The following is a 15652-nucleotide window of genomic DNA, read 5'->3' on the forward strand; positions in this document are numbered from 1 at the left end:
ATAGTGTCCAAATTTTGTTGAAATATGTACAAAGGTTAACGAGATATATCCAAAATTGTAGGTGTGGAGTTAGAACTTTTGCTGAGTATAATAGTAATTACAGAAATATATACATGTTAAAAAAGAAGTTGTTAATATTGAATGAAAACGAAAAGAAGGATTTATATTTAAACAAACAGCAACCACTTTTACAGTTTAAAAAAGAGGAGAAGAACTTTTACCAACTTCAGTCGTACAGAGATTGGCTTATTTAACAACTACTACTCAGATGTAATAAAATCATATAGAACAAGATTTTAAAATGTTAGGTATTTGATATCGGACAATAATATATTCGCGCGACTTTTTATTCAGACATATGGTAGTTGTATTTTATTTTTCATAGACATCATCAATTTGAAACAAATATCAAGGAAGCACTTTTTTGCAAGAACCATTTCAGCAAAGACTTTTTCGTCTTTCAGAACGATTCCAATATAGCTTGTTCCGTACTAATTGGAGAGGCGTAATATTTTTCTTTATTTAGTTTTCAGTTAAATTTTCTATGAAGAGTCTAAAACCTGGACAATAATCTACGTTTATTAAATATATTAAAAACGTGTATGGACATGTTCTTTTCGACATTTAACCATCCTACCGATAAAAAAAGAGTTTAACCATCCGACTTTTGATTTTGCTAGTTTTAAAATTTTTAAACGGGTTAAACTAATCTTCACCAAAAGGTAATTTCATTTACAGTTTTGACTACGCTTGATGATTTTAAACCAGTTAAAGTATAGATAACTGTTATACGTGGGTCCGGTAAAAGACCAAACTTTCAATGAAGCTATGATTGTTAAATGAACAATCATCATTAGAAGTAAATAAAATCTGCAATTTTATTATGAACGTCAATCAGAACCTAGACATGATTTAATACAATTGTCCTTAAATAAAGGTTCCATTTATGGAGTCCATTCAACATATGTGTAATAGAGTTCCGCTCAAGCCGGTGCTAGGAGGCGTGAGAGGTGTTGCACATTTCATTACCTCTCATGAACAGACTCACTCAAACCGAGTCTGCTATTATTCTTCTTGGTTGCATTCTTTGCTTCCAAAGGATCTTTTTACAGATTTTATTAACTATCACAACAGCAATCTTTAAGTGCCGTGTGGCGGCTGTAAAAAGTCTCCCCGTACTTGGATTCATTGTTGTTATATTTTCTGGTCCTTTGGGATCATGGAGTCCATTCAACATATGTGTAATAGAGTTCCGCTTAAGCCGGTGCTAGAGGGCGTGAGAGGTGTTGCACATTTCATTATCTCTCATGAACAGACTCAATCAAACCGAGTCTGCTATTTTTCTTCTTGGTTGCATTCTTTGCTACCAAAGGATCTTTTTACAGATTTTATTAAGAAACACATGCTGATGATGAAGTTCAAAACTGAAATTCGTTGGGCAACAACATATATAGCAGTGCAGTGTAGTCAAATAAAAGCGCGTAAGCCGGCATATATTTGGTATATCACGCTAAATTGTGAAGGTTTAACTCTTTTAGACGTACTTATACTAAAAAAGAAAACACTTTAGTTAGAACGGTTCTCCTACTCTTTATTAATTAGATGCATAACACAAATATGCGACAAGGCAAAGTGTTATCTTGCTCCATATCTTATTGCTGTCTACTGACTTCGGAGAACATGTTTTGCACGGTTCAACATCTTGTCGATCTGAAAAATAACATTGCTTTTTATGCCTCGGATAATGTACACGAAAATGAGATAGAAAAAGTATCAATAAATAAAAGATATTAATCATCTTGGAGAAGCACAATCAAGTATAACGAAGATCGTGTTGATACTGTCAAACACAAATTCGACTTTGTACATATTTGTTTAAGAAGTCGCTTTACAATTATAGAACATAAACAAATATACCCCTTCTTCTATATTAGATTGTTTAATTTCCCATTTGTGTTGATGAGAAGATATTTCTCGTGTCGCTGTCTTTCGAACTTCATGAAATATTTTAGTTTACTACAAGTATTTACGATTTCTTTAATCTTTAAACACCATGATTAAAAGTGAGTTCAGGCAAATAAAGCTCGTACCCATTTATAAATTGCAGCTGCCGCCAGACTGACGTGTTTCACTTGTTCAAATGGGTACTCGTGTATAATCTTGTATACCCGCTGAAGTACTTTGAAGTCCATTTTGTGCCATGGAAATGAATGTTCGGACATATACTCCATTCTTTTCAGAATTACCATCTCTGACAATTTATCAGGAGTTACTTTCAGGTGTTTATGTATATACTTCCAGTCCTTAAAGACAAATTAGTTAATTCATATTTTATTGCCCGTTTCAACCAATACACAGAGATTAGTATAGACAACTTCAGCACAAAATTAAAACAGAGGCGGCTTAAGAGTTATTTCAACAAAGCCCGTCAATTTAAAACCTGATACGACCAGAGAAAAATTAGCAAAACAGTTTGTCTCCAAATACACGTAATATTTTAAATAAGGTAAAACAGAACAGAACATAGAATTTATCTTGACTTGTACAACGTACATTATCATACATACAAGAATTTCAGTTCTTTTTAACAATATATAGGTCAAATGCAATCTTTGGTATAGTAGCATTTCAAGGAGTAAACATTTATTAGTACTGAGAATGCTTGCAAACATTCGGATATGCTTAATTATGTTAGAAAATCTAGTATATAGTATCGCTGAAATCTTTACTATCTAAAGACAACGGTTCATTTGTACCTTTACGTTACCGTCATACCCTAGCAGGATGCACAAGGCTTTCATGGTGTTGTGAACGGATGGTTTTGGCGAGGTCAACTTGTACAGTTCTTCATTGGCTTCCCGCAGTGATGGTAGCCCTTGAGGATAACCTGTGAAATCCAGATAAACACTGAATCTCCTGTATTTATTCCTCGGTATGAATATTTGAACCAGTTCCTTCGGTAAAATCCAAGATCAGACAAAACAATAAAATACGATGCATTTAAGCGGACAGGTCAAGCTGCAGAAAAATTAATATCTTTAGTCAAACTTTTTTTTTTTATTTCATTACTTACACAGGTGCGATTTCTGCTTAAAATTGTATCCATCATTATAGATTAAGTGTAAAATGTGTAACCCTTTCATGGCTAAGATTAACATAACTATGTTACCTTGAAGGCTGTGCAATTCTTTCCTGAATGCCAACAACTTCTCCACCTCTGCAACAAGCGCCTCCCTGTATCTGTAACCGACTACACGCCCTAATGTCTCGTTTACCACTGCAATATTACGCCGCTTCACACTATCAACTATAACTATAAACACATTTTTTCGGGTTAGTAACATTCTACGAAAAGTTGTAAGTAGATATGATGTATATTTACTCTCTCGAATGTATGTGAAACTGAAGGTAGAACTGGTATTCATTCGAATAAAGATTCCCGTCAATAATACCTGCGCCGTGTTTCATGTTGAGACATATGTGTTTATGTTCATACTATCTGAATAGGAATAGAATGTTGAAATGTAATAAACTTAAGTTTCTTTTTTAAGCAAAACGTATAAATGTGTTTCAGATACAATTGGTCATTTTTGTATTTTTACTTTAAAGATATATTGCGCCCAAATTTCATATTTGAAAAGAAAGTATCTTATGTAAACTCAAAATAAACATGTTTTGTGTATAAGCAATATTCCGTATGAGGTTACAAACAATACGCACTTCATAATTATTTAACTTGCTACAATATAAATGTGTACCACTGCTAAAATACTGGTAGCCTTTTTTAACAAAAGACTGTTGCTACATATCATTTGATTGTGAATGCAGCGCTACGTACACAGAAGTTTTCTATTGTAGCCAAATTAATCGCACTTGAGAATTTTCTATAGATAAAATACTTTAGTAAATGTGAACATTGCCTATCTTTTACGCCTTGTGATATATCTAACAGTGTTTTGTTATCAACCTGTTCTCAGCCTCAGATATTCTATCCTTGCCTCGGCAGCAGCTATAGTGTCATCAGTAACAGGCACCCTAAACTTCAGACATTTATCCATAGCACTCTGGATCTTGTCGACGTCATGTGTATTCATTGCATCATGCAGCGACATTTTGCACAGTTTTACTTCTGTTGGCTAATAAAAAATAGCAGAGAATATCGTACGAAAGAGATTTTTGTTTTTTACAAAAGTAGAATAATGGTTTTTGATGCTTCTACATCTTACGTTATAATGGCTATTTCAAAAATATTCAAAATAGAGCTATGGATTCTAAGCCCTTAACTTCATCTATTTACTGTCCATCTTTTTTTGATCTAGTTACAGTAATACCCAAAATTGCTTTAAAAGTGCATTGATAATTTATTGTCATACATTTTTAAAAATGTGTCAAAGTAGATACAAAAGGGAGACGATTTTAAAAGTCCAGGATGAAGAACTTGAGTCCTGTTATCATGTTATACTGACACCCTTTCAGTGAAATCAGAGTTATAGGTTTAAATCCTCCTAAACGAACGGATGAAAGGACAGACTGACGGACGGAGGAGCTAAAAAGAGTTAATATCAATCCAGCTTCCTAACACCATTTCGATGGGGTGATATAAATTAAAGAGGGACTGACTTTAAATACCCGACAGGTAGTTTATCATGATGGAAAGTTACTGTTATATATAAATACCGTAGAAAGAGACGGATGCCTTTACCTCACGAATAAAGAATGTGCTCGCATTCGATAGAAGATAGTAACACACTACTTTCGTTGATCCTTTCTTTGGTACGCGTAGGTTGTTCATTATTTCCATCTCTGTTGCTTTAATTAGCACCGCGCACTCTTCACCAATCAGGTTACCGATTACTTGTACAGTAAACTGTCGTGTAGGAACATCTTTAGAAAACTGAGCACGAACAGGAAATTCCTCCTCTGGGTATTGTTCAGGTTTTGCTTTCTTGAGCTTTAAATGAACGTCTGCTTTTAGTTCACCATTAGGCATGAAAATGGAATCGATGTTGTTCGTGTTAATGAAAACTGATGGAACAATCTCTACAGTGTATTCGTATTTCCTGATTAAAGCTTTGTTTATCTGGAAATTTAGTGTTGCTAAGTGGTAAAACACGGAGGAACTTCTTCTCACCCCGGAATTTTGCCGCGACTGCACTGTCAGTAAACCACTAGGTTTTGTTGGTAGAAGAAGACCTGCTTTTTCGGTAAGTGGTCCAGGACCCCAGCCATCATTTTCCGGGTGTAACAGGGGAACAAACCATTCACCAATACTTTCTGTGCACACCAGTTTAAATCGACATAAATTACACAGTTCTGTACTGAATCCCCCTGTTATCACGAATCGATAATTACCTTCCAACGGTAGACGGACCTCGAATACAAATCTGTCATTGCTTCTGTAATTTATAACAAGGCGCATTATTTTGCAGAAGGTTTTTATATTGAAATGTATTTTGGGTCTCATTCTCCTCGGTGTGAATTTTATAACCCAGATTCAGCGCGTGAATGTGGTCTTTAGGTGCCACAATTTCTATGATAACTGTTCCATTTATAGATGGTTGAACACAGAATGGATTACTTGCTAATGAAAGTCCGAACTTAAAAAATGGGGGAGAAATATACACCAATTTTGTAAATTCCTCCACAGACTTTAATGTCTTCTCTTCTGGAATTAAATGCCATTGTTTGTCATCAGCAAAGCATCTGTATATAAATACTTCTGGTTTAGGCATAAAGAATTCTTCATTAAATACAAATACATCCTTTTCTTTTTGTTTTTCTCTTCTTGCAACTTTTTCAGCTAAAAATGGATCGTCTTCTATTTGTACCCAACCTTCTCTCTCTTTGCCATATGTACCTCTGCACACCCAGAAAGGGTGCACGAGCTGCCAGCTCCCATCTACATGTACTGCACACCAAGTATCACGTGCACCCTCATCAATAATGTCGCCTGGTTTGTATTTACCAGCTTTTACAACGCCCGTTATTATCACCGTTGGAATTCCAGCTCCTCTGAAAATACATCTTTTCATCAGATGTGAATACGATAAATATATAATTCATGTAGCAGTTGATATTCAGTGTCAGAAAATCTTTTATATGAATGACAGAAATAGTAATAATTACTTATCAAAGTGATTTTTCCAGCCTAAGTCGAGGACGATGGGTTACAGCAACACATTTTGTTTAAATTACTAACTTAACATTTTGCAAAAATGATTAACAAGTAGAATTCATAGAATGTTAGTATCGGGTCCCGTCACGGTCACTACTTTATTTTCTAAAGTAATCTTGACTGATTTTTCGAAAGTAATGCAATCAATCAGTCTAAAGTTATGTACATGTTATATGTTACAGTTCATAAACATTCTACCTGCATATGAGGGTGTAAGCTTCTGTATACGACAATGTCTGATGTTTCAAGTGTTGGATAATACCATTGGGTGTTGTTACATCCGCGTGCTGGTATTTTGACTTTCTGTTGTCTTGTTTGGATAACCAGACTGTTAACGCACGAACTAGACAAGTGTCTGGGTGTAGTCCTTCGTCAATAGGCTGTTTGAGGTACTTAATTAACTCTTCAAACGTTACTGAATGATTAGGTAGTGCCTGAAAATGATAAATATGTGTACCATAAAACACTTTGATTCGGACAATAACTATTTAAATTAATTGTTTTACCTGCATGTTGGTTGTGACGAAAGCCTGGAGCTGCTTACACTTGAGTTTGCTTTTTAGTAAAGTTAATACAGGTTTCACATAAAACCAGACCATCGCTCCTCTGAAAACTTTTAATTAAAAATTCGAATTATAATGGGAAAAACTCGTTTTATTCTAGCCTGAATGCGTAAAACAGATATAATTTCTTTATACGTTATACTTATTCTTAACTTGAACAACAAAGAAAACAATGCTGCATAACTTTTTGAGAGTGTTAAATAATTCTTTACTTACAGACTTTGCATGTTGATCAATCGCATCAAAAGAGAGTATCTGCTTATGTCTATGCCTTTGTGCTTGACGAATTTTCTTTCTCCCAGAATCTGTCCTGTTACTTCCAATCCCAGATAAAGGTCTTATCCGGACTGTATCTACATCTGAATCGACGCCGTCCTCGACTTCCGTCTCCAGTGAACGTTCAATGGCGTACCAATCGATGCTGTGACTGTCAGGGTCATCCGTTTCTGGCGCGTGAACCAGTGGGCGGATATCCGGTAGAAACCATTTTGGTGCTAATGGGGGCGGGTATTTGCCCTTCGTTCGTGACACTCGTATCTGATTTAAACATTTAAAATGAATAAATAGTAAACAATGCCTTAAACCCAATCAATAAAGACTTGAGAAATATAAAAATATATATGCCATAATACATTCCTTCATAAACAGTCAATTTCAACTTACTGGATCAATTATAACCGAAGGTCTAGCTGAAATTCCACTACCCATTGAATGTGACTTTCCTTAAACAATGTCCAGCTTCATTTCCGTCCTATCTACATCCACGGTTTCCAATGTTAAGAAAACAAAAATCACGCCCATCACATACAAATAGTGGTGATAACTTGAACTATTATGCCCTACTGAAATATCAAAAACATCGGGAAAAAAACACGAATCACTCGTATATCAAATTACAGGTTTCACTGTTTTATTGTAGGTGAACATATTGTTTAAATTTTAACTTTTGTTTAACGCAGAATAGGCGATTGTTATCTCTGTTTTCTATGTTTGAATAATGACCCAGTATTTTACAATTGAATGGCTCTCAGTGTTCATTAAGGCTAGTATTTATGTTTAATGTTAGGGTTAATGATTAAGATAAAAAAAATATGCAGTGATAAACTGAAACTGTTTTATTTGATTATACGCCTATTTTTACGCAAAACATATTAAATGGCGTTTTACAAAAACATAAAATATACGACAAAAAATAAGATATTTTAAATGAAATATGATATAAATGGGCATAAATATCATTGTGAATAAACTATTTAGTAAGCATTAAACAAAAGATCAGGCATCAGATAAGATTAATAAAATATTAGAACATTAAGATACAGTAAGATAGCTGTTTGTTATTAAGTAAGAATAAGTTGGTTATTGCGACATGTCCAGAAGTTATTACAAACAAATTGGAATGTATTTATACAATAAAATCATCCAGTTCACGTTACTTCAATTTCTTAAAAATTACAGTCACAGTCTCTAAAAGAGTGCAAAGTAATTTCCAAAATAATGAGTTTTCAACTTCTTTTTGAAAACATCTATTGTGTCTGAGTTCCTTATTTCGAGAGGCAATTCATTCCAGAGTTTAGGTCCAACAGTACCAAACCTTCTGTCGCTGAACGTTTTGCGCTTGTTGAAAGGAACAACGAAACACCCAGTAACGGAATTTGAAGAACGCAAGTTCCTTGTCTGTGTTTGTTTTATGAGAAGTTCAGAAAGATATTCTGGAGAGTTTCCAACTGGACAATTATACATGTACGTGAGCATTTTGAATGTGATTCTGGCTTTGACTGGTAGCCAGTGAAGATCATACAGCGCTTGCTTGGAACTGTCATATTTTCTTCGATTTAGGACAAGTTTTGCACACATGTTCTGAATTCGTTGCATTTTGTTTACTTCGCTTTGAGCAATACCATACAGAATGACATTACAATAATCTAAATGGGATATCACCAATGACAGGACAAGAATTTCGGTAGCCTCTTTGGTAAGATATTTCCGGATACATTTTATTCTGAGGTAGTTGACCATTGCTGATCTATACTTTCGTTTTACATGCTCTTTTAGATTCAAGTTTTCATCCAGAAATGCATCTAGATATCGTATAAAGCTCACTGATTTCACTTCATCACCTACAATGCATATTTTGTCAGTTGAACACTTAGAGAGCTGTTGCCTACTACCAAACATGATGAACTCGGTTTTGTAAGTGTTCATTTTGAGCTGATTTTCATTCATCCAGTTGTTGATTGTTTTAACACATTGTTCAAGTTCTTGTAATGCCTGGGATTCTACTGTTGGAGATGATGGTTTAAAGCGTTTATTAGCAGTGTGGTCATCCGCAAAGCCGTAAACTGAAATCGACGGCGGAATAACATCAAACAGTGTCCCCGCATATGTCAAATATAGCCACGGTCCTAAGCAGCTCCCTTGTGGAACGCTACAATTTAATTGGCGTGGAAATGACATGGCTGAATTGACACTTACACGACAACTTCTGGGGCGCAGATAGGTTTAACACATCAACAAGAATGTCATGATCTACAGTATCAAAGGCGGCACTGAGATCGATGGCAATTAGCGCCGTAACTTCTTTCTTCTCCATAGCATCCAGTAAATCACTTACAAGACGTAACAATGCTGATTCGCAAGAATGGTTTTTCCTGTAAGCAGATTGTTTTTTTGTTGTTTTTTTTTTTTTTGTAGAAGATTGTGTTTGTTTACATGATCATTGAGCCTGAACAGAGCTGCTTTTTCAATTAATTTTGACAGAAACGATAGGTTACTAACAGGCCTGTAGTTTGCGAATTCAAGTTCCAGAGTGTGTATGTCAATGTTCAATAAAATGTAATTATTGTTAAATTTGAATATGAAAATATAACGGTGTCATGTAATAAAACACTTATTGACTAGTTCACCATATAATATAATCTGTTCCTTACAGAATGTGATTTTAGTGTGTAAACATCAGGTCTATATCAGCCAATATTTGTGTAACATTTTCACTCTAGGTGCATATGATGTGTTGTATCTGCATAGTGTTATTCTGAGACTGCAAGATATAGATATGAAAAAATATATATTCTTTTATGTAAGACCGATAACATTTAATTAAGTAATAAACCCATGCATTATGACGTCACTTTGTGAGTGTATATGAAACTGTGCCTAAATTGTATTGCTGGTTTTATCAATTATTCCTTTGCAAATAAATTTTGTTTGTTTGTTTGTTTTGTGTTTACAATATTTCAGTTATATAACGGCGGGCAGTTAACCTAACCAGTGTTCCTGGATTCTGTATCAGTACAAACTGTTCTCTGCAAGTAACTGCCAACTTCCAAACATGAAGCAGAGGTGGAGGACGAATGGATTCAGACACAATGTATATTATCAAACCGTCACGGAGAACATACGGCCCGCCCGAGAATCGAACTCACGACCCCGCGATCCGTAGATCGGCGCTCTCCCTATTGAGCTAAGCGGGCGGGGTTTTTAAACTGTCTTACACAATCACATGTAACTTGTTTTACGTGGTAACAAATATGTAATATTGTACAGGGAACAAGTACATGAGAAATGTGCATATAATTTATTTTGATATGTCCAAAAATGTCTATACAATTGTAAACACATACACTTTTCATGTTTTGATGGTGAGAATTCCAAAAGAGTCTATATGTTGGTAATTAATGTATAGTTCGAGCGTCCACTAATTAAGGTAACTTGACACGGACAACCAAGATGGCGTCACGAAATTTGGGTTGGTCACATTTATTTACTCGTATAGACGATATGCTGCTACAGAGGTCTAAAGATGCATTTTATTCATTAATACACACATATACAATTGTAAAAATGCATTTAATTTATAAAATTATAAAATCAAATGTTCTGAAACTCACCATGGAAACTAGTCATTTTTTGTGCACATTTTGCAGAAAAGTTATATATCCAAACTGAAAATAATTTATATCCTCATATCTTTGAATATGTACTTGAGGTGCTCCACCTATGCACAAAAGAACTTATGTATTGAGTTTTATGCTATTTGCTCTGGAATTTCCTTGGTAAATTATAAATTTCTATATTTGACACCCTAAAATGTTGAAACCTGCCTGGTGTATGAGGGTCATTAAAAAGGTTCCAAGTACATGTAAGTATTTTATTTTCTTATTTCGAGACTTTACATCCTCACATATTTAGAGTTTTGAGTGCTGTGTTCATTTCTTAGTAATTCTACATTGTTTGTATTTCAATTTAATAAAACTTTTACATCTTTTCAATTGTGTCCTAGTTCAAATGTGCTTGATACTGTATGTAATAACCCTCGATTTCAAATAACTTCACTGACTTGACATGGAAATTATGGAAAGTGAGGGTCTTTAGGCCACTAATATTAATGTATGTTTATGTAATTGATAAGTATTGTTTTCTGATTTTATCTGTGCCTCCCAAACAATATAGAACCAGTTGATGAGATTTTCTTTTTGAACATGCAAGGGTCATAAAACTTTAATGTAATATACCCAATAATCACTATGTTGGGTTATTTCGTTCTAGGACTGGGTGATGTTTTACGAAAACATATTTTTGGATTGCATATGCCTGTTACTGAATTTATTTGCAACACATTATTAAAGTGTTATGATTTTATACAAATTACAGAGCAATAGCTGAAACTCAGAGGATAAGTTCTTTGTTGATAGGTGGAGACACTAATGGATATATTCAATAAGAATGAGAGATATAATAATCGTATTTCAGTTTGGATACATAACTTTTTCGCAAAATGTCACAAAAATGTAACTTGTTTTCATGGTGAGTTCAGAATTTGTTAATATTTATAAATAATGCATGTTACAATTGAATATGTTTATTTAATATTAAAAATGATCTTTAGACCTCTGTAGCAGCATATCGTCTTTGAGTAATTATGTGACCAACCCAATTTCGTGACGCATTTGGTTTCACGTCAAGTTACCTTAATAATATTTGTCGCAAGCAGTCTTTGGTATATCTAAGAGCATCATATGGGAGAATTAGACCCATCGATTTTTCGCACGAGTGAAAATATTTAATATAGCGCAAAGAAGGAGCTCTTTATTTCATTTAAATTTATGGAAAAAGTATTATAGGTATTTTAGCTTTGCAAACGATGTGATAATATTCAATGCATTGTCATTCTTATGAATATTTTATTTTTAAAATGAATTTAAAAGAAAATGGTATTTTTTTGCGTATACTTTATGTCTGTCTATCTACAATTAGATACATAGTAAAACATGACCAGTTTGCTGAAATTTCTTCTGTTTAACAAAGAATAAATAGATTCTTATTTGCCTTTTAACACCATTGCAAACGACTTAGTAATCTATATTCATTTAGCTATTGTTTCGTATTAACTTCAGTTTTCTAGGTGAAGAAGAAAATGGTCTTTTTTAAGCATTTTGCAGATGATTATATGTTTTTTTCGTTATCAGCAAGACTCGAACATTCTCGAATATTTCCGTCAATTCTTACGGAATTTAAGCTCCTTAACGGTAAAAACTGATTTCTTCTCACCCGTTAAACTGCACGCATGTACGGATTTATAAATTAGTGAACGCTCCATAATATGATTTTGTTTACAGGCAATAGTCAATTTTAAACAGCTTGAGGATCGAAATCCAAAATTTCAAAAAGTAGAATTTCAAGTTTGCATCGAATTTGGATCTTGCTCGAAGCTCGAAACTAAAATGTTCAGTGTTTTATTCGAGCCAATATTGAACATCGAGTCTGTCGAAAACTGATTTCGAGCTTGAATTAGATTTCGATCGTGTAAGAGTAAAAAAGACTTAAAAATTTCAAAACGTTGGAATTTGAGGCGGCATATTTTGGGCAAGTTAGAAGTAGAAGATTGAAATTCAAATTTTCGAAAGAATGGCGTTGAATTTCGCTTACATTGAATTTCGCACAAACTCGGAAATCGGAATTAAAATTTAAAAAAAATCATCGAATTTCGAGGCAGAATTGATCGACCTGATAAAACCGATATCGACCAAGGGCGCAGCCCGAAGTTGATATCGCTTTTATCAGTTCGATGAATCCACATATCGACCGAATCCACATATCGACCGATGAATCCATATATCGACCGAATAAAACAATTGTTTTATTATCAAATCCAGCCTACTTATAAGTATAAAAATCAAATACAAATAGCTGCAACCTTTGGTCATTTTTCCTGGTAAATTGTGTACGACGTCGCATTGTTTTGACGTTAAACCGTGATGACGTAACAGCTGGAGGCCAATACGTGTAATTGGCTCCGCTTTTGAGTCAATACGACTTTTTATCATTGATCATATGACTACATCTAGACCAATGGAAATGACTATAAATATAGATTTAACAATAATTGGTATTATTTTTTTTGTTAATATTCCTACTTTTCCATCTATAATATACCCTGACGTTATTGTATACTAGTATACAGATCACTAACAGGCGGTATTTTTAACATTGCAAATATATTGTCGTCTTTAAGAATGACCATTTTTTTTTTTGTAAATGCTTGCTTCTATATTTATACTTTCCATGTACTTTCCATTTGTATTTAAAACTTGTACCGTTATGACAACCAGAAACTGTTTAAGCTAATGCATTTAAGATAACACACTTTCTGTGGTACAGAAACACTCACAAGTTTTCGATCGACTTTAGCCATAATAATGTAATAACAAGTGTAACTAGGAATTAGTGTGTAATTTAAATCCACGCACGCACGCACGCATGCACAGACACACACACATTCGCAAGCAAATCTGAACCAGTATAATCGATGTTTTAAATGCTGGACAAATTTGAACGTGCAATCACCTTTTACGATCACACTATACTCATCAAAACTCGTTAATGAATTTTAAGAACGAAGAACTGTTAGTAAAAAGTTTATTATCTTTACTGTCTTTGCATACAACAAACAAATCTGTATATATCTTTTGCCAGAATTCTCTGTCAATTCACAGTGAACAAAAAGTTTAAGTAGCAATACTCGACACTCTCTACTACTGTTATTTATCATTAGAGAACTTTGTCGGCTAACAAGCTTCATCAGGACTCTTCCAAGTAACGGATTTACAATAATACTAACGACAAATTAATGTTTAATTGTTTGCCATGATGTGTTTAAACAAATATATGTTTGCACAATGCATTGAATGACTTTTCATATAACTATGTTTCTTATGCATGGCTCTATGGCTGTGTTTAGGGTACCCTGTGCTTCCGGGATATCTACCTCTACCTTTTATGTTTTAACATACATCAGTGTTAACAAATCCATTTTTGCGCAACCCCGTGAGAAAATGCTATTTAGCCTGAAATTTTTGTCTTGAAGTTCGACAGATAAAACTAGTTTAAGTTTTAATAGGATACTTTTGCTTCCAGAAATTATGAATATATCTTTTCATAATTGTAAAAAAGTCATAATTTTTATCAGCATCAAGTTTGTGAGTTAGGCAAAGGGGAGGTTATAATAATTTTTCAAACTTGCATTTCTAATGAAGTTCGCCATTTTCTTAAACGTATATCATTTCCTATGCTACAACAAACACTATCTTTACCAAGCGTGGTGAAAAAGAAATCATGTTTAAAAGAAATCTCCAATGAAAATGTAACATTAAGTGCATAAATAAGTGATCAGAGGTTTAAGGTACGTACATATCCATTACTTCATCATAACCATGCCGACAGCCTTTGAAACATTACCATGTTTGTATATCACATGACAAAGTAAATATACTAATTACTCACCGTACCAGTATCTGCAGTAACACAATACAAAATATAGATATGCTCATGTACAAATACATAACTCAGAACCATTGGAGCCGTTAACCGCATATTGCAGAAGCCAGCATGGGTACCAAGAGAAACACCGGTAAGGGCATGACAAAACAGTACAAATATCGAACAAGTCCGTCCTTTGGGATAGTTGAAACCTAATTTTCATGAAATCCCTACGCAAAACCAGAGGGAAGTGTAGTGACAATTATAAAAATGCTAAAATGCAGTGTCTCAGAATAGTGCGGCTATAACAAATCATTTATAATTTTAATATAATAACTATGCCCGAGAACCATATTTAGAAAACTTTAATTAATCTTCTACTCTAAAATGTTCACTTTAAATTAAAATAGTTTTACTGAACTGATAGCCATGTGACTTTCTACCGAAAAAGTTTAAGAATGTAGATTTTAAATATGGAAATCCAGCGCTGAGGAATAGCCAGAAGCAGTGTGTTAAACTAATGAATTACATATAAGGGAAGCAAATACCTATTCAAATAGGTATGGAATCACATAGAATTATTTTCCTTACCTTGCATTTTCTTTTGTTAGATGAAGTTAAATAAACGGTGGATATATAAGCTACTCGGACTTTGTCTGGCTCCTCGGCTATTCATAAGGACTTTATTTTTAGATTTTTAGACGGGTATGTGATAGCAATGAATGTGTGTTGTACGCTCAGTGTAAATGCATGGCCAAATGCCCCAGTGAGATGTTTATAGGAACAAAGTGTCGTATACAATAATTTTTGTCTCCAACTGAAAACAAAATTGCTTTGTACCAGTGTATAGAGGATATTACATGAGTGACTTTTCATATTGAATTTATTAAACTCGTTGAATAAAATGATAAAATGCGTTTTATCAATTTTATTCAACGAGTTTAATAAATTCAATGTAGAGAGTAACAAATGTAATATTCTATTTATCACAAGTTAGCTTTTCCTGCCGAAACATCAAAAATTCTACTTTCTTTAACTATGATAAACAAGTCAATTTGACCAACGTCTCCTACACTATAAACGACATCGACGTCAAAGCTTTATTACACCAGTGTATTATCATTTTTATGTAATAAAAGTAAATGAGCCGTGCCAT

The 15652-nt window shown here is 33.9% G+C and overlaps 2 protein-coding genes across 2 annotated transcripts; both read right to left on the minus strand.

Annotated features, from left to right (window-relative positions):
* Positions 1 to 1570: 1570 nt before the first annotated feature.
* On the minus strand, positions 1571 to 5411 carry LOC123565591 (uncharacterized). Its single transcript, XM_045359450.2, has 6 exons — positions 4703 to 5411; positions 3968 to 4136; positions 3170 to 3313; positions 2757 to 2887; positions 2091 to 2303; positions 1571 to 1710 (listed from the first exon to the last, which is right to left on the minus strand). Exons 1-6 carry the CDS (start codon positions 4988 to 4990, stop codon positions 1663 to 1665), a joined length of 993 nt encoding a protein of 330 aa, XP_045215385.2. The 5' UTR covers positions 4991 to 5411; the 3' UTR covers positions 1571 to 1662.
* LOC128559118 (lim and transglutaminase domain protein ltd-1-like) lies at positions 5388 to 7620 on the minus strand. Its single transcript, XM_053550256.1, has 4 exons — positions 7402 to 7620; positions 6955 to 7275; positions 6374 to 6609; positions 5388 to 6012 (listed from the first exon to the last, which is right to left on the minus strand). The coding sequence occupies exons 1-4, from the start codon at positions 7444 to 7446 to the stop codon at positions 5388 to 5390; spliced, it is 1227 nt and encodes a 408-aa protein (XP_053406231.1). The 5' UTR covers positions 7447 to 7620.
* Between the last annotated feature and the right edge of the window lie 8032 nt (positions 7621 to 15652).

Source organism: Mercenaria mercenaria, chromosome 8 (assembly GCF_021730395.1).
Source record: "Mercenaria mercenaria strain notata chromosome 8, MADL_Memer_1, whole genome shotgun sequence".
Taxonomy (NCBI): Eukaryota; Metazoa; Mollusca; class Bivalvia; order Venerida; family Veneridae; genus Mercenaria; species Mercenaria mercenaria.

Bases quoted from the DNA above. Each gene is read 5' to 3' on its own strand.
- LOC128559118 (XM_053550256.1), bottom strand. From the start codon at position 7,446: ATGGGTAGTGGAATTTCAGCTAGACCTTCGGTTATAATTGATCCA. The intron at 7,276-7,401 runs GTAAGTTGAAAT...TGTTTAAATCAG, and splicing joins CTTCGGTTATAATTGATCCA to ATACGAGTGTCACGAACGAA. The intron at 6,013-6,373 runs GTAGAATGTTTA...ATGTATTTTCAG, and splicing joins GCTTACACCCTCATATGCAG to AGGAGCTGGAATTCCAACGG.
- LOC123565591 (XM_045359450.2), bottom strand. From the start codon at position 4,990: ATGCCTAATGGTGAACTAAAAGCAGACGTTCATTTAAAGCTCAAGAAA. The intron at 2,888-3,169 runs GTAACATAGTTA...TGGATTTCACAG, and splicing joins AGAATTGCACAGCCTTCAAG to GTTATCCTCAAGGGCTACCA. The intron at 2,304-2,756 runs GTACAAATGAAC...TTTGTCTTTAAG, and splicing joins GGTATGACGGTAACGTAAAG to GACTGGAAGTATATACATAA.